The sequence below is a fragment of the Erpetoichthys calabaricus genome, chromosome 2 (assembly GCF_900747795.2).
Source record: "Erpetoichthys calabaricus chromosome 2, fErpCal1.3, whole genome shotgun sequence".
Lineage (NCBI taxonomy): Eukaryota > Metazoa > Chordata > Cladistia > Polypteriformes > Polypteridae > Erpetoichthys > Erpetoichthys calabaricus.
The window spans coordinates 117850368-117874796 of record NC_041395.2 but is presented as its reverse complement, the minus strand read 5'-3'; the positions used below and the strand labels follow the sequence as shown (position 1 = coordinate 117874796).

Genomic DNA, 24429 nt, shown 5'->3' with positions numbered 1-24429 from the left:
TGGCTCAGAGATTTGTCAATTGTCTTTGCAAAAGCTATTCTAACCAGAAACTGTTAACGTTTTAATACGAAAGACATCAGGATCTCCTTTTTTGTCTAATGTTATCCCCGGAAGATGTACTACATTACCTTTCTTGGATAAATCCTTCTTTCTACAGTAATTTGTGCATTGTAAGACCGGACGCTGTTAACAGTTGTAGATATTCTTTGGGATATTGTAAGTTGTTGTTATCTTCCGCATGATCACCACCAACTGTTTCAGCATAGTCAATTGATACGCATTTAAACAGTTTTCCGTTTAACCGTTTGACATTTTTGGACGCATTTGACCCATTTGATGTGTAACTGATCGACATTTTTGGCGTTAATTCGTTTGACTTCCTCGTTTCTCGGTGCTAGGATTGCGCATGTACTCATTTTTTATGTTAATGACCCTTTGTGATGAAATTCTTCAGTAAGATTTGGACATAATATGTCTTCTTTAATTGGGAAGTTGAGAGGACCGTGGTCTTGTTTGAAAATGTTTGAGGGGGGGGTGACTTGAAAAAATCTCCAGGCAAAAGTCTTGTCTCCAAAAAGTCGCGTCGAAAGATTTTTTTATATAATAGAGAGACAAGTCCATTTGGACCAGGTCCTGTCTAATATGAGCTTAACAGCTAGTCATTGGAACACTAAAGTCGCATGACATGTGATGTCATCAATCTTCCTCTTTAAAAACATGCTGGGATGCACAAGGAAATGTCTAAACTTTTAAGGAAGTCCTGGGGTAAAAGAGACTAAAAACGATGTTAAAAATTAATAGTGTAGGCTTTGATTGACTTGGTTTTCCCTTTTACCTTGGATTATTTTGGGTTTTGCTTTTTATTTTTTTACTTTTGGTTCTTGACTCTCACTAGTGTGACTGTTTTTATGTAATCCTTTAAAAACATGTTAGTCAATGCAATCCAAGTAAAATTCACAACATGGGGAAAACCAGCGTATAAAAAACCCACAAAAACATGGGAGAACATGCCATCGCCATGATTTAAACTCAGATCCTTAAAGCTGGGATCAATGTACCACTCTGCTACCCATGCCCCAGAGTAATTTATATATTAAAATTAACACATCAGCACTAGTGCACAAATCATTTTTCAAAACAGAATCTTTTTCTTTTCAAAGCGCCAAAGTCTCTCACAAGCTTTTTTATGGCTTTAGAGGAAAATGTTGTTGACCAGTTATTCACGCAAAACCTCTTTCAGCTATGAGCTCTTACAATGTCTTTTAAGGATCCAAGTAAATGATAATTTGGTAAAGTGAAAATCAAAGGCTTTGTTGATGTTCTTAAACCTCACACCATAGATTTTGGAGTATTCAACAAGTGTAAATAAAAGTGCAAAGACAAGCATTCTCACACAATAACACAACACACTGTGACAGTTTCCTTTATGTTCTTTGTTGATGGTCTTGCATCCCTTTAAACTTTGCACCAAAATTTAAACTACTGCAAGGTGCTTTTAAATGGAGTACTCAGAGCTGCCATGTTCACCACATTATTTCAGAAAGGTATTTGAATAGGCATAGCTGAGTGTGTAACTATAATACAGGGCGATTGCCTTGATTACTGGGCTAAATGCCAAAAAAACGCAAACTTTATGCATATTTGTAATAAAAAATAAAATTAATTTCCTAATGATTACCTATGGGTAATCTACTTTCAGCTGCTTCTTCTTGACTTTCCACTCCAGATGGCTTGAATTGTCTTTTGAGGTGCTGTCAGAACATAACTACAGTTTCCCTTTGAGCTTTATTGTTCTCGTCACAAAAAAAACTGTTAAAGGAAGACTTTGTGTATTAAAGTAACTGTACTCTGGGTTTTTAATTGAGTCCATCTGTCCTGTCTCCCTGTGCTACCTGCTGTCAACAATTACATTGTTCTGGGCTTTCAGAGAGCACAAGAATAAAAAACAGTCCTTTTTTCCAATCTGCATGCTGCAAAGCAATTCTGCACCATTGCAGTACAGAATTAGACTCCTCACAACTTCTGTTAAGTTAATCTGAAACACTGAAGTCACGTGACATGTGATGTCTTCCCTCATAAAAACATTCTGGTGTCCACAAGGAAGTGTCTAAACTTTAATTCATCTTTTAAGGAAGGGCTGGGGTAGGAGAGACTAAAAACACTCTAGAAACTAATTTGACAGTGTAGACTTTTGTTGACTTGCTTTTCTCTTTTGCCATGGACTTTATTGGTGTTGCTTTTGGCTTTGCCGTTTTGGTGTTCGTATATTTGGTTTTTGACGTTCACTAGTTTGAATGTTCTTTTATGATTTCCTTTAAAAGAGTGCCAGTTAATCCAATCCAAGCAAAATTCATAACATTGAGAAAACCAACATAAACATGGGAGAATATGCAGATTCCACCCTGATGGAAGCCAGGCAAAGATTCAAACACAGATCCTTAAAGCTGTGAAGCAGCAGCATCAATGCACCACTCTGCTACCCATACCCCAAAGTAATTTACAGTGAGGAACATAAGTATTTGAACACCCTGCGATTTTGCAAGTTCTCCCACTTAGAAATCATGGAGGGGTCTGAAATTCACATTGTAGGTGCATTCCCACTGTGAGAGACAGAATGTAAAAAAAAATTCAGGAAATCACATTGTATGATTTGTACAGAATTTATTTGTATTGCACTGCTGCACATAAGTATTTGAACACCTGAGAAATCAGTGTTAATATTTGGTACAGAAGCCTTTGTTTGCAATTACAGAGGTCAAACGTTTCCCATAGTTCTTGACCAGGTTTGCACACACTGCAACAGGGATTTTGGCCCACTCCTCCACACAGATCTCCTCTAGATCTGTCAGGTTCCGGGGCTGGCGCTGAGCAACACGGAGTTTCAGCTCCCTCCAGAGATTTTCGATTGGATTTAGGTCTGGAGACTGGCTAGGCCACTCCAGAACCTTGATATGCTTCTTACGGAGCCACTCTTTGGTTATCCTGGCTGTGTGGTTCGGGTCATTGTCATGTTGGAAGACCCAGCCACGACCCATCTTCAGTGCTCTGACTGAGGGAAGGAGGTTGTTGCTCAAAATCTCACAATACATGGCCCCATTCATCCTCTCCTTAATACAGTGCAGTCGTCCTGTCCCCTTCGCAGAAAAGCACCCCCAAAGCATGATGTTTCCACCCCCATGCTTCACAGTAGGGATGGTGTTCTTGGGATGCAACTCCTCCTTCTTTTTCCTCCAAACACGGCGAGTGAAGTTTAGACCAAAAAGTTCTATTTTGGTCTCATCTGACCACATGCCTTTCTCCCATGCCTCCTCTGGATCATCCAGATGATCATTGGCAAACTTCAGACGGGCCTGGACATGTGATGACTTGAGCAGGGGAACCTTCCGTGCAATGCGTGATTTGAAACCATGACGGCATAGTGTTCTACCGACATTGACCTTTGAAACTGTGGTCCCAGCTCTCTTCATGTCATTGACCAGCTCCTCCCGTGTAGTTCTGGGCTGATTCCTCACCTTTCTTATCATCTGTGATACCCCACGAGGTAAGATCTTGCATGGAGCCCCAGTCTGAGGGAGACTGACAGTCATCTTTAGCCTCTTCCATTTTCTGACAATTGCTCCAACAGTTGATCTATTTTCACCAAGCTGCTTGGCAATTGCCCCGTAGCCCTTTCCAGCCTTGTGGAGGTCCACAATTTTGTCTCTGGTGTCTTTTGACAGCTCTGTGGTCTTGCCCATGTTAGTAGTTGGAGTCTGACTGACTGTGGGGTGGACAGGTGTCTTTAAAGAGCTCAGACAGGTGCTACTAATTAAGATTACTAAGTGGAGTAGAGGTGGACTTCTTAAAGGCAGAGTAACAGATCTTTGAGAGCCAGAATTCTTGCTGATTGCCAGGTGTTCAAACACTTATGTGCAGCAGTGCAATACAAATAAATTCTGTACAAATCATACAATGTCCATCCATCCATTTACCAACCCGCTGAATCCGAACACAGGGTCACGGGGGTCTGCTGGAGCCAATCCCAGCCAACACAGGGCACAAGGCAGGGAACCAATCCTGGGCAGGGTGCCAACCCACCGCAGATCATACAATGTGATTTCCTGAATTTATTTTTTACATTCTGTCTCTCACAGTGGGAATACACCTACAATGTGAATTTCAGACCCCTCCATGATTTCTAAGTGGGAGAACTTGCAAAATCGCAGGGTGTTCAAATACTTATGTTCCTCACTATATATATTAAAATTAAATCATTTTTCAAAGCAGAATCTTTTTCTTTTCAAAACACTTACCCAAGTGTCTCACAAGCCTTTTTTATGGATACAGAAATATGATGTTGGCCAGTGATTCTTCTCATAGTTTCTATTTTTGTAAGTGACTGCTTACAACGCACAGCTCAATGTCTTTCTTTTTTCTCTAACTTCTTTCTTTGAATGTGTCACTGTTTCTGGTGTAACAGATCAGTGTTTGTAATCCAGTGTTTTGAGTTCTATTTTTCATTTTTTATTATTATACTTTACAGGCTGCAATGTGCTACATTCATATTGCTGCACTCATTGCAGAATACTTGAAAAGAAAAGGTAAGTGATTCTGAAATTCTACAATCTAAGTGTTTACCAACAATTTCTTTTTTATTTTAATCACTACCAACTGCACTTTAAAGTCTTCATTTTTTGAAGTCCTACTGTTCCCAAGTAGTCAGTTAAACAGTATTGTTAACATATTTTACTCTTACACCCTCAGGAATCATTTTGGAAATGAATAATCCATTACCTAATCATAATTTTGGAGAAAAAAGTGCTTTGTCCAGGGCTAGTGCTTGTAAATGTCTGCATGTGGCTTGGTTTACTTGCAACATCTACTAAATGTATCATTACACTCCTCCTCTAAAACAGGTTACTGGAAAGCTGAAAAGGTGCGGAACTCAAGCGCGCTTACTGAGGATGTGAATGCTATTAATTGTAACCACTTACTAACAGCACAAGATGGAGATTGTGAGTGTTTCTCTCATTCTGTTCAGTCAGTAAGGGGCAATTTGCAGAATGCACTGTACTATTCTGAAAGAGAAACCATGTTCCTCCCACCCTGGGCTCCAGCTAGTTTGCCTTAATCAGGCATGTTTTTAAAAAGAGGGAGAGGGAGCACGCATATGGGGCATTAATCTGCAATAAGATATCCCAATTACTAATTTTTATATAACTCTTACTTAGGTCTACCCCCATAACATTTAAAGACTAGTGTGACACTGAAGGTTAAGCAACACTAATAAGGTTTAACAGAATAAACAACAAATTATTTAGCTGTAGTCTGCTCTGTAACTTGGCTAATCACATATTAGAAACCCTAACTACACTAGGTTACATCTGCTCATCTTTCCTGGTAGTCTCTTCAGTCTTCCTTACCTCATATTCTCCCTCAAATTGACTTCCCTTCAATTACCCATTCACTGTGCTGATTTCAGAGAATCATCTTCCCTTTCCTGCTAAGTCTGAGCCCAATGTGCACTGAGCCTAGGATTGGCAGATGATACGGGACATTGCCATCCATTTTATGTCCCACTCTGTAGTTCATCTCCTGGGTACACAAAAAAATAACTTTGGGTATCAAAGCTTATTTTACAAGATCATGGCCACATCACCTCCTTCCATTTGCTGGTCATCCCCTAACCCCTGTTTTCCAGTTTCCCCTTTAATGGAACAGATGGCAAGGACTATTTATGATGTACCTGGCATTGAATGAATAGACCAGGGTAACAATGCTTGACTTCTGTGCTTGAGGGAAGTAGCCTAGCAACTTGTAAGGTTCCGGCTCTTATTGTGCAGTGCTCGCTGTATAATATTAGAGCTCCAGTGCCTTAACTGCACAAAATGTGGCCACCACCACTAAAGTCATCCAACTAATTCTTTAGGACATTTCCTGGCCTAAAACACACCAACTACAGTGTGTCTGCTGGTTCCACTCTGTGGTTCACGCCAGTTACATGTGTTCTTGTGTACATTGTACTGTATCTCTACACTGTAGTGTCTATGCAGAATGTTGTCAGTGTATCTGCACAAATTCCCATGCATGCACTGAAACTTGTCCAGTGCATAATGAAGAAACAGTCACCACTGCTATTAACTCATCTGTTACTGTTTATTTATTGGACATGTTACTGACCTTGTATGCATTAAACTTTCTTTCTTGGTTTATATACATGGCAAAGCATAAAGCAAGTGCTAGTAAGAAACCTATTACCCCCAAAGACTCCACATGGCCCACACACTTACAAGAACCGTATTGTGTTATTGGATGGGCAGTAAATTAAGAAATGTTTAAATATACATTTGCTGCAATGATAGCTGGACTGTCAAAGTTTAGTAGTACAGCATTTCTTTGCATGTGTATGAATCACTATTGAGTGCTATTAACAGCATGCACAATTACAAATCAGAGGAACCAAGATTATAATATGGTATACAAATTGATCAGAGTAATGTAAAATAAAGCAATAAATACAAATAGAAACAAGTACTCTGAGATGCCATAAGGTTCATATATGATACAGCTTCACAGCCTATAAATTTGAAAGGTGTTTTAAAATTCTGGTGTTTAAGGACAGCAAAAGTTATGGTACAGAACAAGAAGCTGGGTCTCCAAGTTAGTCTACAGCATTGTAGGGCTAGCACTACCTCAGGCAATGGAGCGACTGTTAAATCCTTTAAATAAGAGAACAGGAGGGTCTTCAGTGTGCATTTGAACCATGAATGCACACATATGAATACATATGTACATATGAAGTCGTCTGAACAAAGAGCACCTCTCTAGCCTAAAATACCGAAGGAAATAACAAGTTTGTGCCAAAACAGATATATAACAGTTAACTTCCACCAGGCCATTATTACTGCTCTTATTTAGTATATGTATCATATCCCAGATATATTAATATACTTTATACAAATTTGCAATGCTTAAATGCTTTTTTATTATTTAAGAAAACTTTTTGCTAGAACAATTTTTCTCTTTCTGTATTTTGAAAAATTTCTCTTATTTTTCATATTAGCTTTGTTTGCAGTTGGCTGGGCAGCATTTGTGTGCATAACACCAAATGTTAAGGAAGAAGGTGCAATGAAGGAAGATACGGGCATACAGGACACAGCATACACAGAGGTAATGTCACTTGAGGGACTGGTTTATAGTGAGGTGGTCGCTCTTCTTTATGTGAGTTATGAGGATGGGCTGAAAGAGCTGAATCTTTCTGCTGAACAAGAAGTAAGACACCAGGTGAAATGTTTTTTAAAAACTTGAAGGGAACAGCAACTTAATAAAATATAGTCAGTGTCATCATAGCCCTTAGTTTAAAAGAAAGTTTTTACTTATACTGGACTGGTGTTTTGTATAGAGTTGTTGCCTGACCTGATGCTGCCAGGATTGGCCAGTGTTCTCAGTGACCCTGAATAGGAATACATGGATGAGGAAAATTAGTGACTGGATTGATGGGATAAATAGATGGACTAAGGTGGCACAGCTGAAAGTTGGATAACAATACATTTTAATGATATCTGTTACAACATGTCCATACACAGAGAATTATACACTTACTGAACAAATTATTAGGAACACCTGTACTCCTGCTTATCCATGCAATTATCTTATCAGCCAATCATTTGACAGCAGTGTAATGCACAAAATCATAGAGTTACAAATCAGGAGCTTCAGTTAATGTTTATATCATACAAGTTATTGTTGGTGCCTGATGGTCTGGTTTGAATATTTCTGCAACTGCTGATCTCTTGGTATTTTCACATATGGCAGTCTCTAGAGTTTACTCAGAATGGTGCGAAAAACAAAAATCATACACTGAGCAGCGGTTCTGTGGATGAAAACACCTTGTTGATGAAAGCGGTTAGGGGAGAGTGGCCAGAGTCGTTCGATCTGACAGAAAGCCTACAGTAACTCAGATACTTTGGTGAGCATAGTGGTTATTTGAGATGCTTATCTCAGAATGTACCCCATGTCAAACCTTGAGGAAAATGGGCTATAAAAGCAGAAGACCACATCAGGTTCCACTCCTGTCAGCCAAGAACAGAAAGCTGAGACTGCAGTGGGCACATGATCACCAAAACTGTACAGTTAAAGACTGGAAAAATGTAGTCTGGTCTGATGAGGCACAAAGATGGTATGGTCAGTATTTGGTGCCTGCAGCATGAATTCATGCACCAAACCTTCCTTATGTCAACATTCCAAGCTGGTGGTGATGGTGTAATGGTGTGGGGAATGTTTTCTTGGCACACTTTAGGCCCATTAATAAAAAATCAATCTTTGCTTGAATGCTACAGCCTAATTATTGATGGGTAACCATGTGCATCCCTTTTTGGCCACAATTTACACAAAGCAAAAGTCATTTCAAACTGGTTTCATGAACATGACAATAAGATCAGTAATCTTAAGTGGCCTTCTCCTTTCATCAGAGATGAATCAAACAGAACACCTTTGGGATGTGTTAGAATGGCAGATTTGCAGCATGAATGTGCTGCTGCCAAATCTACAGACTCTGACTGATGCAGTTGTGTCAACATGGACCAGAATCTCAAAAGAATGTTCCAACATATTGTGAAATGCATGCCATGAAGGACTAAGGCTGCTTTTAGAGCAGAAGGAGGCACAACCCAGTATTAGGTACAGTGTTCCTAAGAATTTGTTCAGTGAGTGTATATATGGTAAATAAACCAGGTACAAACATAGCAGTATGGTTAAAGTAACACCTTGGCATTTTGGAAACCCTAAGGGAACACAGTTTGACAGGCTGTTTTGTGGAAATTGGCCTGTACTCATGAAACTCTTTTTTTCATTCTTACAAACATATTTAATGTTGTCTGCCCAAAGAAATAATTTATTATAAAACCAACTACCCCTTTCACAGCACTATTTAGGATCAAGGTTCTGGAGAGCCAGACACTGTCATTCTGGAGGGGTCAACTTTATAACTGAACTCATTCACTCACGCCAGGGGACTTCACAGCCAGTAATATACAGTACCTCACAGCACGTGAAGGTCTGTGAAAAGTAAGCTATAGTATGCAAATATGGAAAACATTGACATTTTAAATAGTAGGCAATTCATTTAGGATGGGGCCCAAGCACTCTTCTGCTGCTACACTACAGCTGTGTTGCATTGTTACCCTACTAAATTCCCAAAGAAACTCAGAACTAAATTAAGACTAAATATATGCAGATATTTACTTGTAGTAATGGTGAGGAGGTTAACTTTCGTAATCCATAAATGAGTATAAATCTGATCTCAAGTTGTACATTCATTCCACATTGAAGTGTATGGCCTTATAGCACAGTATTTTCTTTTTATTGTAGTCTTGGTCAACTAATGCTGAAAGCAATTGGAAAGAATCCACCATCTTCAGTTGAACATGTTATATGTTAGTGTGAGCTCTCCTGTATAGCCCAGTTTTAGTTTGTTTTCCTTCCTAATGCTATTCCTCACTTCGTGATCCTTTGATTCTTTCTTGTTGTGATTTTTTAATCATGTACTCTGTATTCTTACTACAATCTTTTGACTATTCAAAGAGCATAATCTGGCTGAGCTTTAAGCTCTCAGGGTAGACGTGCTGCATTATGTTAAAAGATGGCTTGACCCGAAAGATGCCACAGTGGCATGGCGAGCAGCATTATAGTACTACATTGACAGCACTTGGACTCTTCTTCTAATTCTGGTTAGTGTGCCGTCTGTTTGGAATTCATATGTTCTTCTAGTTCATATGGGTTCTTGTCTAACTTCAAAATTACACCTGTCAGAATAATCAGTGGTTCAATTGAATGGCATCAAGAGATGACAATCCTGCCTTGCGCTCATTATAGACCCTGGCCTTATTTACCTCAAATTGAAAACTGGAGATAAAAAATGTGATGGATGTGCTAGTACTAACCTTGATATAAACAGGAATGAGAATTTCAAGCCCTAGAAGTTTGGTTCTCTTATCTCAGCCCCTGACAGCTATTGTCTTTCAACCCATAATAGGATAAAACCAAATGAAGACAATTTCTGTAAAACCTGGGTAGCAAAGTAACATATCAGCAGAAATGATGTTGAATCAATATCTGTCATTCTTGAAACAAGATTGCATTTGTTTTTATTTTGTGACAGGACACCCTTGTGGAGCAGCTTGAGTTATGTGTGGACTATTTGTGGAAATCAGAAAGGCATGAACTCATAGCGGCAGTCAATAAGCTTGTCATCTCCGTCTTTGAGAAGAGGAGAGACTTCAAGGTAAGCAGCTTTCTGTTTGTCTTTTTACAGTAACTAGTAACTCTCTGGAACCTGTAGGCCCTAATACTCATTTATCACAACCTGAAATTCTTCTCCACAGCGACTCTCAGAACTGTACTATGATATCCACCGGTCATACCTCAAAGTCACAGAAGTTGTTAATTCAGAAAAACGGCTTTTTGGAAGATATTACCGTGTTGCCTTCTACGGACAGGTAAGAGTTTCCCACGATTACCTGTTTCAATGAAGTCAAGATGTACTGACCAAAATTCTTTCACATATATTCGTTTCTGTTTTCCCCATATAAGCTGCTTTAATAGTGTTGTTTACTCTTCTTTTATTCTTCTGATCTTGTTCAAGGCTGCGGTAAGTTGGGTGTTTTATCACGCAATATTTTTTTAATCTCACATAACTCTGCTAATGTGCTTTTCAGCATCTCCATTCTAAAAAAAAACAGGTAACTTACTTACTCAGTTTTAGCAGTATTTGCTTTTTTTAATCTAAGCAATAACAAGTAATAGATTTTTGACCATTTTTTATTAAAAACTCCAAGCTCCTTAACTGTCTTTAAGTTCTAACATTTTTTATAAAGTGGTCTGAGCTGTTTTTACACTTAAAATATTGCAGTTACATCTGTTATACAGATAAGAGTTTAGACTTCAAATTCCACATTGGCTTTTTGTCCATATCCATAAATCTGCCTTTTAGTATAGTAGCTCTCATCCAAGACTGGCTCTTAATGAGAGCCCATTACTTCCAGAATAATCTCAAGCTATTGACAACCCTGACAAGGAAAAAGTGAGTTTTAAATAATGGATGAGTGGATAGCTATTTCCTCATTAAACATCTAGCTGTTAAGTTAAGAAACTTAATGGCTTGCTTAAATGGGCTTAGGCTTAAGTGAATGTAGTGACTGATTCATTTTCTAGAAGTGTTTTTTTCCAGATCAGAGTCAAGGGAAACAAAACTGTATTGATAGGCTGTACGATTATTTCTTCACATATGCAGTATTTTGAGTGCTAAAGGGAACATGCCCATGGTCCACCTGATGGTAGCTGCCACCAAACAGCTAGTTGTTCTATGTTGTCAGAGTCATGTATTTTTTACAAACTACCGCTTGTGCTGCATATACTTAGTTGTTGTGTGAGAAAATACCCCAGGTATGTTATTGATGCTACAAGAAGACTAAGACAAGTCCTGCTCCAGCAGGAGTCTAGACCATCAAAGACAATGTAAAGTACCCTGAGGTAATGGAGGGGTTTTATTAGTGCTCCATTGTTGGCTGAAATCCTACTCTGGTACTGTGAAATATACATTTACATTTAGTTATATAGAATCATATCATTTAGGATATGTATATCTTAAAAAGGGCGGCACAGCAGCGCAGAGGGTAGCACTGCTGCCTTGCAGTAAGGAGACCCGGGTTAATTTCCGGGGTCCTCCCTGTGTGGAGTTTGCATGTTCTCCCCATGACAGTAGAAGCCCCCAACTCATTCACTGTAGCAGTGCTGATGCTTGTTTCAACATAGTGACACTTTCTGCTGAAATTACATCACTGGGAACATTTTCATTATTATGTCTAAATTGCTTAAAAGTAATTTCAAAAACTGAGAACTTCATTTCAGAGCAGAGCTAAAAATAATTATTGAATCCACCCTGCCACACACCAGTGCTGCAGCTCCTGTTAGTTAAGTGTATAGACTGCACAAGTACTCCATGTCAGTGGTAAAGCAGGTTAAAATAAGAGGACACGCCCTAATAGTGATCTTCTTCTGATTTCATATTTAATGCCTGTTAAATGCCTATTTTTCTCACAAGTAAAATAATGGACATAATGGAGGAATTTACACCATAATATGTCTTACATTTTTTTCAGGTAATCCCCATCCATTTATAAAATAAATATTACGATGGCCCACAAAAGATTGCAAAGCTTTGATGTTTATAGAATCATTTTTACGTAAGACTTATTTTTGTCCATTGGGGTTACTTGCTTACATGTAAAATTTCCTCCTGACTATCAAACTTTAAGAGTTTGCTCCATTCTAAAAATGTGATTAATAAACAATTAAAAAACATAGAAATAAACTAATAAAAATGTAATACTTTTGAGATTCCAGAACATTCTAGTATTAAGTAGGAGTTTTAGAAACATTGTAGTAGCAAGTAGGAATTTCTGTTTTAGCCCTTTTTCATGACAGAGTCTCAGCAGAAACAAAAGAAAAAATTGTGCAAAGCCTGCAGCGGCCATATTTACCAGACATTCCTCAATGTTTTAAGCTGACAAATGACTCTGAACAGTTGAAGTTGGAGGATCTGGTAACAGAAAGAACTACATCCTTCTTTGATGACGTCCTTATGAAAAAAAGAAAGTCTCCATCATTTCTCAAGAAAACACAAGAACAGTGGACTGATGATCTAGTCTTTAAAAAATTTCTGAACTGCTGGCATACATGAGCAGTCATAAAGGTAGTGAACGATGCAGCGGAAAAAGGGATAAATCTCACTGAAAAACACACTGACATACTGATGAATGATGAGGAAGAGAAACAGTTTACTCTTCAACTGGTTACAAAATATCACAAGAATTTCCCAACTTTATCAAAGGCCGTGCCAATAATGTCGACCTATAAGTGTTGAATAGTTGTCTGCTGTTCAATACAGATGACAAAAAAGCTGCAGTATGTTTTTGTTATAAATATGATAAAGAATAACACTTGCCTTGTGGAGAACTTTGAATCTGCTATTTTTTTTTTTGGACCACCTTAAATATCCATATTACTAAACGAGAATGGTAAACCGGATGGACGCAGGGACATCCGGCCATGGGCCGTGGACGCAAAAGACGTACTGCACAGGCGCCCCCACAAACCCCACCCCCCCAAGCAATGGAAACCGGATGGAAAGCAACGTAAAATAAGAAATGAGGCGCCGAACGGAACACACACAAAGAAGAGGATTGAGACCCACGACACACAAAGCCCCCCTCCAGTAACTGAAATAAGAAATGAGGCGACGCGCCCCTAGAAAACCAAAAAGAAAGGAGTCAGACGCAAGCGCCACATAGCACACGAAACGGTACGCACACAAAAAAGAGGAAACAGACCCACCACACACAAACACCCCCTCCACTAACAGAGATAAAAAAAAGTGAGGCTACGCGCCAAGAAAAAATGTCTCGGCTCCAAAAACGCAAAGCTCAAATAAGCAAAGGTTCAAAACGAAACACCTCGAGTCTCACAGATACAAAAACGGCAGCGAAGGGACAAAATAAATAAACGCAGACGTCTACAACGCGCATCTGAAATTCTGGAAAACAAGCAGGCAATGCTCCAAAAAGAGAAAGCTCGACTAACCGACATACAAAAACGGGCAAGGCTCAATACAAACAATGAACGCCGTAAACTGCAACGGGCTTCTCACACAGCACAGGCAACTCGATTACAGCTCCAGAATAACACGTCCCAAATCCTGCACATACAACGACGCGCCTCTCAAACGGCACAAGCAAAACATACACGTCAAGGACATCAACGACAGACACCTGCTAAACGATTGCGCCAGTTAGCTGACAATGCGTTCAATAATAAGTCCACTATTCATGAAAATTCATTGGGATTAATGAATGTCATTTGCAATCATTGTCATTCACTTAACTTCCCTGAAAAAACAACTGGCAATACAAGTAATGAATTTACACGTTGTTGTCAAAAGGGTCAAATTACACTGCCTCCTTTACATTCATATCCTGCATATCTACAGAAGCTTCTAACTAACGAAGTACCTGAAAGTAAAAACTTTACGAACTGCATTAGATCCTACAATAGTTCATTTGCTTTTGCATTTACCGGAGTAAATATCAGGCCACCAAAAGGCAATGGCCCATACTGCTTTCGCGTATGTGGACAAATATTACATCGCATTGCAACAGTGCACCCTGAAACAAATCAAGAACGCAAATATGCACAAATCACGTCGGCACCTACAACGCGCTTCTGAAACCACAGAAGAAAAAATGTCTCGGCTCCAAAAAACACATGTCACTCCTTATTCAAAATACCGGTCCCAATCACAGAAACATCGGTATCCACTATGAAAATGAATAGTAACAATGCACGTGACATCCGTCTTGCCACTCTATTAATTATAGATGAATTTACAATGGCATCCAGTCACTTACTCAACACCATTGATAAACTTCTACAAACGTTGATAAATAATAATATTCCCTTTGGAGGAAAGGTACTGTTATTAGGAGGAGATTTTAGACAGTGCTTAACTATTGCTCCACATGCAATGCGCTCAGCTATTGTTCAATCCACCTTAAAATACGCGGACAATTGGCATTGCGTTGATGAATAATAATTTTCCCTTTGGAGGAAAGGTACTTTTATTACGAGGAGATTTTAGACAGTGCTTAGCTATTGCTCCACATGCCATGCGCTCAGCTATTGTTCAGTCCACCTTAAAATACGCGACGACGTCATACATAAACAACAAGAGAGCGAACTACAATACATATACAGGCGCGAGACCTGATTGGTGATAATATGAAGAAACGAACAGTCCGCATATTAACAGTGAGTGCGATCCTCCTTATTACTTATCCATATTCCTAACGATAAAGATCAAACAAGTCATCAATTCACGATCACGGGTACAAAACTAGACGGCTCGAGTAACGGGACCACAAACACGCACCCGCATCAAAAAAAAAAAATTCACGTCGGCACCTACAACGCGCTTCAAAAAAATGTTACGCGGACAATTGGCATTGCTTTCAAAAGATACACTTAGTACAAAACATGCGATGTCCAGATCCCGAATATAACAATTGCTTATTACAACTGGGAGATGCTACACTCACCAATACAGATGTACTTCACCCAGATATTATTACAATTCCTCAACCCTTTATCTGCGACGACTTACTTACGGAGATATTTGGAACAGCAATCTCATTAGACCAAATACCCCTTTTAACACAACGGACTATATTATGTCCAAAAAATATTAATGTTGATCACATTAATAACCAGGTCATTTCATTACTTCCTGAAGAGGCACGGCTCTTTCTAAGCTCTGACAAACTTGACTCTGATGACGACAATGACCATCTTAATTTCATCCATCCATCCATTTTCCAACCCGCTGAATCCGAACACAGGGTCACGGGGGTCTGCTGGAGCCAATCCCAGCCAACACAGGGCACAAGGCAGGGAACCAATCCTGGGCAGGGTGCCAACCCACCGCAGGACACACACAAACACACCCACACACCAAGCATACACTAGGGCCAATTTAGAATCGCCAATCCACCTAACCTGCATGTCTTTGGACTGTGGGAGGAAACCAGAGTGCCCGGAGGAAACCCACGCAGACACGGGGAGAACATGCAAACTCCACGCAGGGAGGACCCGGGAAGTGAACCCAGGTCCCCAGGTCTCCCAACTGCGAGGCAGCAGCACTACCCACTGCGCCACCGTGCCGCCCCCATCTTAATTTCCCCTTAGAATATTTGAACACTATTAACCCAGCCGGATTTCCACAACACAATCTTAGCCTTAAAAAACGGAACAATAATCATGCTATTAGAAAACCTTAACACTACACAGGGTTTATGCAATGGTACACGTTTAGTCGTCAACACCATGACACACAATGTTATTCAAGCAACAGTTCTTACAGGTTCACATGCTAACAATACTGTTCTAATTCCTAGAAATGACCTTACAAGTTCTAACCTGGAATTACCTGTTACACTTAAACGGCGACAGTTCCCCATTAGACCTGCCTTTGCCATGACCATCAACAAATCACAAGGACAAACCATGGACAAGGTTGGCATCTACCTCTCTGAGCCCGTTTTTGGACATGGGCAACTTTATGTGGCCTTCTCACGAGTTCGACGTTCATCTGATGTTAAAGTTAAGGTCATAAATGCTCCATGCCAAAGAATACTCATTCAAGGACAAGACACCATCTTTTCTACTAATGTTGTGTACAAAGAAATTTTCCAATAAACCTTTACACTTTACCAAACACTTTATTGTTTGCTTCCTATATGCGTCATCTACACCTTCACACTATGCTATATCTCCTTCATACATCACGCTCTTTGTAATTTCCCAACACCGGGGGTTGGCGAGCGAAGCGAGCAGGGGGCGGAGCCCCCTAGTAAATGTTTATAAACAGAGACAAAATAACAGTATACTAGCAAATCGTGCTTGCAAAAATTTCGCAAGAGTAAATGATAATGAGGGAGGGAAGAACATCACACGTTACAGTAAGAAGGAGATTATTTTAATAAGTAGTGACTTGTGAGAGGACTCAATATTAGAATAGTCACATGATTAGTATGGGATGTTATTATAGTCACTTACAGCAGCATGAATATTTACAATACAAAGTGTAACATGAACAGGTTAGCAGAACATACTGGATAAGAAGGGCAATGCAGGGCACTTGTAAGTCAGTATGTGTGAAGTGTAGCCGTCAGGTAATGTAGTACCCGGATGTCTTTAATAATTGTTGGAAAATGCTATTTGTTGCATTAAGTACCTGTATGTTTAACCCAGGTTACGATGTAACTCTGGAAAGTGTAGTGTACAACTGGCCAAGGATAGAAAACAGGGTCTGGCAAATAAACCCCAACATTATTAAACGTTTGTCATTGTGACTTGTAGATAGTCATACAATATGCTAAACAAATGGGGAATTGCCTATGCTGTAATATAAAGGGAATATCTTGTTTTATGTTATGGAATCCCTGTAGTTTTTCCGTCATAATGTTTCTTGTTGTCTGGCAGTTTGCCACTGTTCTTCAGAAAGGTCGTGTGTGTAATTCATTTTTCGTTCACTGTCTAGGTACAAGACTTGCTGCCGCTGATCTTCGGATAATGTCGCTCTGTGGTTTGTCATATGTTGTCTTTGTTGTTCTAAGGTATCATGCCTGTGCTCGTTGGTCTGGCGTGATTTAGATGTTTCTGCTTCTGTCTGTTGGTGTGAGTATGTAGGCAGGCGAGACTGGTGGTCGCAGTTAGGCTGTATGTGCCTTTTCATTTTATCGGGAGGCTTACGTTGAAGTGAAGGAAAAAGGAGGTGTAAAATAGTAGTGTCATAATGGAGTTTCGGTTAGTAACAAAGTATGCACCAACCACATTGAAGAATTGAAAACTTGAAGATAAGCCTAAGATCAAAACTCTGCCAGGAACACGGATTCCTCTGTATTGTTGTGGAGGGATATAGTAATTGTGGCAACCGTTGTTTTTATCAAGCACGGATGGACACAAGTAAGATAATATAAGGGTATAGAAGCAAGTATATACAGTATATAGATAAATAGATGCTTGACTTGAAAACCCCATAAGAATTCATATATACCGTACATGTAGTGCAAATATCTTTGTATGTAATATACTATTTAGTAATATAGTAATATAATTGATTGAGTCTTTATCATTTGCATACCTGAAGCTGATGAATCAAATATGTATTTTTGTTTATACTTAAGGTATAGTTTTGGTTTTAAATAAAGAGTTCCTTGCAAGAATCAATAACTCCACTGTTTATTTATTTATGGAGCAACTTTTGCATATCTTCTTTCCATTTACATGAAACTTGGAGTCTACATAGTCATTTCTTTCCACTTCAGTAAGTTGAGCCTCCACTTCCACACTTCTCTTCTATACTGGTTAGTATCCGAATTTCTGAAGGCAAGTGGTTGAAAATGTCAGTTTGAAATACTGTAGGTTTGCACAGCATCACTTTATGATGCCTTGTTCATGTTTATAGAACTGAAACGTACCTAAAGGAGATTACAGATAAGTATCATTCAGCTCTTCACTGTTGTTGATGTTTTATTAACAAATTATCATGAGACATTTTGCTACTTGGGTATCCAGTATACTAAGCCTTTATAGTCTTTTTGCATTTTAGCTATCCACTATTTCTGGTAAATAAATTACTTAAGAAACCCAAGGTTCAGGATGTATTACCTATTAGGAAGCCTGTTTTCCATCCATCCCCATTATGGGATTGATTCAGAAGATTATTACTTAATTATGCTGTGTCTTACATTGAAAGGTATTCTCCACTACTAGCAGGTTTTCATTCTAGCGATTTTCAATAAAAATGGTGAAACTGAACTGAAGCACTGCTTTCCAAATGACAACATACAAAATTTCTAAATGTTGGCCTTTTCTTTACAAGCATATGGCCTTTTTGACTTAAAAATTTGGATGTTTATTTAAATATATTTGTTTCCTTGTACAGGGATTCTTTGAGGAAGAGGAAAGTAAAGAATTCATCTATAAAGAACCAAAGCTGACTGGTCTCTCCGAAATATCCCAGAGACTGTTAAAGTTGTATTCAGATAAATTTGGATTTGAAAATGTGAAAATGATCCAAGATTCCAACAAGGTAATAATAGTGATATTTCATATTATTGGATGGCACAGTTATTAATACTGTTATCTCACAGGTTCAGTTCTGACTGGCTTTATACCTTGCACTTGTCTCTTGTGTAGTTTAGTTTCCTCCCACATCCTGGATTTGCTGATAACTTAAAACTAGTCTGTTGTGAGTGATTGAGGATCTGTGCATGAGTAGACACTGTAGTGGGCAGGGATCCCATCCCACGTTGGTTCCTGCAAGTGCTCCTGATGCTGCTAGCATGGGCTACGACTCTTTGCAACATTGTAAATAAATAAGCCGCATAAAGAGCCATTTTTATTTTCTTTTACATATTTGTTTAAATATCAGTACTTGTCAATATACTCTTCTTAACAAAACTAAAAACAACTGAAATATGCAATGTGAATATCAAACATTCAGTTAAAAGGTGCAAATAAAAAATATGTCAATCAATTAATTATACTCAGTCAGTCTTTCATATATACTTGATCATCAAAGAGATTTTTCGGGTTTTTAATTCCTGGAACAAACATAGTGTTCTCCCAGTTCTGAACGTGATTCCAGGACTGGACTGACAGTGATTACAGGAACAAGTTTAAAGCTGACTCTGAGCCAGAAGTCAGGTGAGCTTAGAATCAGGAAGTGAGCTGGGACAAGATCTCAACTGGCAGATGGAAGAGAGCTCAGAAGATCAGAAAAACATGTGTTAGGTAACAGAGAGCAAGAGAGAGGAGTACATGCTTGGCATTGTAGGGGATGAGGACCAACCATCCCACTAGATAGACATGGAGTTTTCTGTTATAGTTAGAACCAGAGAGATGTCAGCATTTGTTGTTTTCTGTATATTTTGTACGTTGTATGTTATTTGTTCTTGTTTCCAGTAGGGAGCACTATCTCCCTTTTAAATCAGATTCTTTTAAGAGGGAACGTTGCTGCCAGTGTATGCTACTCTTAACAAAAAGAACATATGAAATGCACATAGCTAGGCTTCCTTTTATCATTGAAATATATATTGTTCAGCAACAAAGTCTATTTGAAAAACAATTGCTGATAGGAAAGTCAATAGGTCTCTGTTTCCTTTAGCTGAAATTACCAAAGTACTATCACAATCCTGGAGTTGAGCTGACGTCTTCTTTAGCTTGATTAACTGATGTTGTAAACCAAGAATTGCAAGGTGTCATAATCAAGCTTTTATTTTTGATTTTTCATAATTTTTTCTTGGATGCTTATAACATTTTTGAAATTAAGCAACATTCTTCTGCAAAACCATGTTGTTTCTGTTACAAACAGCGGCATTTTGAGAGATTTGTTAACAGTTGCCATGCTATTGCTAGGTAAGGTCAACCAGACGTGTGTGGCATATGACATCATTGGATTGAAGGTATAAAGATCAGTGTTGTGCACTTCCTGGTTGTGAATTCACCTCAAACCTTAAAACTATTATTCCTTTGTTGTTTTGAAAAGTTCTTTATAACGAATTAAGTCACAGTTTCTTGACTGTGATTTAAGATTAATGCTTTGGCACTTGCTATGTATGTATTTACTGGTTTTCAAATTACTGCCTCACTACTTGACTGCAGTTTTTCTTACACCCAATTACAATTCAGAGCTTCTTATTTTAGTTATGATTCATCTACTAGTTCAAAAACTAATTAAGATCCACTGTGGCCACATTGCAGTCAGCACAGCGAGCGTGTTCTTCCCCTGTGGACTCCTCTTCAAAATCTTTTATAGCTTCCTACAATTTTTTGTGTCAAATCAACCAATGAAGTAAGTGGTATTGTTCAAAAAAGATTTTATAGTAATATGAACTAACACATGTACATTCCTACTATTGTGTCCAGGTTGATGTTACAGAAATGCACAGTTAGAAAACTTTTGGAAAACAACCCGTGAGTGAAATTTTATGACTTTTACACTCTTAAAGCAACACCCTCCAGCCTTACCGCAGCTTATTAGACATGCAGTTTGTTTTCTATAAGTGTTCTAAATGTGCTTTCTTATAATATTCAAATAGATCTCCTTGTTAACTATTTATGCTTTATCTTCTTAGCTAAAAAAAAAGTGTTAGTTAAGGTTAGTGTTTTTATTATTTTTGTATAAAATAAATAAAAATATTCTTACAGATCACAGTGGTACATAAATTATTAACTACCAAACTCCTGTTAACTCCATCCCTTGTCTGTTGTATTCTTAATAATAAAAGGCAGCTTGTTATAGTACAAGTTTAGCTTCTTGGCATTCATTTTGGTCATTGTGATGGCTTGATAGTGTCCCCTATCTTCCACAAGGCACATTCACAATGTACATTCACAAGGTACATTGTACCAATGTACAATGATTTTCAGAAAGAGTAGTGCATTAGATGGGGAGTGTTCAGCAAAGAAAGAAAATTCCAATAATACAGACAACTTAATATATTACATCCATCCATCCATTTTCCAACCCACTGAATCCAAAAACAGGGTCACGGGGGTCTGCTGGAGCCAATCCCAGCCAACACAGGGTGCAAGGCAGGAACCAATCCCAGGCAGGGTGCCAACCTCACCGCAGGACACACACACACACACACCAACACACCAAGCACAAACACTAAGGCCAATTTAGAATCGCCAGTTGCTTTAATCTGCATGTCTTTGGACTGTGGGAGGAAACCGGAGCACCCAAAGGAAACCCATGCCGACTCGGGGAGAACATGCAAACTCCAAGCAGGGAGGACCCGGGAAGCGAACCCAGGTCTCCTTACTGCGAGGTAGCAGCGCTACCACTGCGCCACCATGCCGCCCAATATATGACAACTACTGTATATTTAATACTATACACTATAACATGGCACAAGAGAGTGGCGACATGCTGCATGTTGATTAGCATGTGCAAGTAAGTATTTCAATGTACTTTGTGCACATGGCAATAATGACCCTATAAGCTAAAACCTTATAAAACTATAGGAAACAAATCAATAGGTAAGATTTCTTTTTATCATCATTATGTAACAAGTAATAAACAAGTAGATGTATAGCTCTCTATTATAAAAAAAAATCTTGGGAGGGAGACGAGGAAGACAAGATGTGATCTTCTCGGAAGACACTTTAACGTCCCGCGAGACAAAGCAGTGAGACAAAAGGACAGCTGCTGTACAGGCTTTTAAATGATTGACGTGCAGAGCAACAAGCAGAACACGCAGCATGGCAGCAGCAAGCCAACAGCTGATCCGACCGCATCTCCTTAGCATCCGTTCAACCCCCGCACCCCCCACCCCCCAACGCAAGCAGCGGTATACGTCACGCGAGAAAAAGATTTAACTATGCCCGGGGACAAAGTAGAATGTCATAAAGAATTCAAAAATGTTGACGTGGTAAACATGCAAAGCAGGTTAGAGATAATGGAAGTATGAAAATACCAAAGTCTCAAAAAAAGGATAGGAAAGATCGCATTAGCGCAAACAAACAGAAATTATTACTCGGTGAAATAACAGAACAGCGAAAAGAGATTGAATATATTTAAACTTTAAGTCGGAGACTTGTCTAATTCGTTTTGCCAGCGAGAATTAAAAGATTCCAAAAATGTTGGTGCGGTATAAAGTCCCGTGTGACGGAGACTTGTAACATGAGATTCTTTCAAGTCACGCCCTACTTGCAACTATGTTCAAACAAGACCACAGTCATCTAACCTCAGTCGTGTGAATGCTTTTGTCAGACAAACTTCTTACGCTCTCAGCTCTTATAAATTTTATCAGGACAATAATAATACACGTTGTAGATGACACGTCAACGACAAAGTGAAGAAGAAAGAGCATGGGCAAACAGTCAAGAAAGTCGTTTTATTTATTAGAGGGAAAGAAACGATATTCACTCACCGGCAGATATACGTTGTCACGATGTAAGTCCAAACATGGAATCAAAATTCAATGCGATCTTGAAGAAAAGTTAATTCCAACTATTGTTTTTACTAAAGTTTTAAAGTAAAAGTGAAAATAATGCATATGTAACAATTTCCATGAAAATAACAATCTCTTTAAATTGTATATCCGGTAAACCAAACCCAGGGGTGGGAAAGCAAAGCGAGCAGGGGGCAGAGCCCCCTAGTAGAATATATTAGAGTAATAAAGGGATGGATGAGTAACTTCTACATAACTGCAAAGGTCAGGGCTCCATTCCAAGGATAGTCACCTTCCATGTGGAGACTGCATGTCCTCGCCTTCTCATTATGTCAGAATTCCTACGACTTATTGAAGATGTGTTTGCTAATTAATTGATTGGCAACTTCACGTTAACCTGGAATGTATAAGTGAGTGAGTTTCTGTGTAATGTGATGAGCTGGCAACCCTGTTTAGAAGAAGAAAGATGGATCAGAGAGCAGATTAATAAATACATTAATAAACGACTAATGCAGTTTATTTTTTTCTTAAGTCTTTTTTTAATTTTGTTTAACTATTCTTTGATAACTTGTCCCCAAAGGAGCAATTTGTTCAAACACAGAAAATGTATAACCCTTCTGTTCAAAGGAGTGTTCATCAACAGGATGAGTCTAAAATAGACTGTAATAAAATGATGAAATGCGGCAGTCTTATTGAAAAGTCTACAATGAAATGTAAATGAGAGGTGATATCCAAGTGGCACGCTGTTTCAAGATAACCGGAAAAAATGAAAGCAGGCTGGCACTCTTAAGACTTTTTTAATTCCAAGAATGAAGACTAATTTTTAGTGAATATAATTCTAGCTTAGACAACAGGTGTATAATTTTCTTTTTAGTTTAAGTAAAGATATGGTAAGTACAGGGACAATCTAAATTCAAAGGACTTTTTGGCAGCTCTTTTGTTGTACTTGTGATAAATGATACTTTCCACCATCCCCCAGGCTGTGCCTCATTCACTGAGCAGACTTGCAGAGATGCGTGGTAAAATGATATACTGAAAATGTCAAGAAATGGATACGTCTGTGAAACGCAATGAAATGATCAACACGTATTAAAAATCTATTTTATGCATATGTTGTTCAGCTGTTATTAGCAAAGATTATTCAGCTGGTTGTTAGTAAGGAAATAATGAAGATAAAAATAAATCTCTTGTTGTTGTGGATAAAAATGGAAGAATTCCTGGTAATGCTAATTATAAAACTGTAAATTTCATGGAAGCTACTACCAGATTTGATTAATATATTGAGCACTAATGGGGAAGAATGGATACACTTGGATTCTGACTCCAGGAGAAGGGTGGCCTCTATAATAGATCAAATAATTACAAACAAAAACTGCTTAAAAGAAGCCAAAAAGGCTCAAGGTTGTCATCAGAAGGCGTACTCAGTTAAGTTTAGCTTATTTGTATAAAGTTCCCATTAGTCTTTAAGCACTGTTTGGGTTTTATCTGATTTAATTTTCCATGTTTTGCTTTTACCTATATGGTATGCTTATTTCTTAACTCTCAATAATATATGCATATATTTGTTAAATAATTTAAATGACTCTTCCTCTATGCCATAACATGTATTTTTATTTTCTACAAATAGATCATTGTAGTAGACATCAAGACTGGGTTTGAACTTTTGAGTTTTCATGCACTTATATACTGTGGTCACTTGAAACATGAATTGATTTTTCTGAGAACGATGTTTGTTGTCTGTATGTCTGGCATGCATAAAACATAATCATATAAACTGAACACTATCATATACTTAATAAAATTATGAAATACTAAAACCTTACTAATCCGGCAGGCAGTATAACATAGTGGTTAAGGAGTTGGACATCAGACCCTA

At 38.5% G+C, this 24429-nt stretch overlaps 1 protein-coding gene across 1 annotated transcript in view; it reads left to right on the top strand.

Moving 5' to 3' along the window:
* dock10 (dedicator of cytokinesis 10) overlaps positions 1–24429 on the top strand; it is a 264702-nt gene that overhangs the window by 228410 nt on the left and 11863 nt on the right. Inside the window, 6 exon segments of the mRNA XM_028794429.2 lie at positions 4523–4580; positions 4896–4994; positions 7043–7149; positions 10139–10261; positions 10362–10475; positions 18536–18682. Of these exon segments, the coding sequence (XP_028650262.1) occupies positions 4523–4580; positions 4896–4994; positions 7043–7149; positions 10139–10261; positions 10362–10475; positions 18536–18682 (648 nt within the window).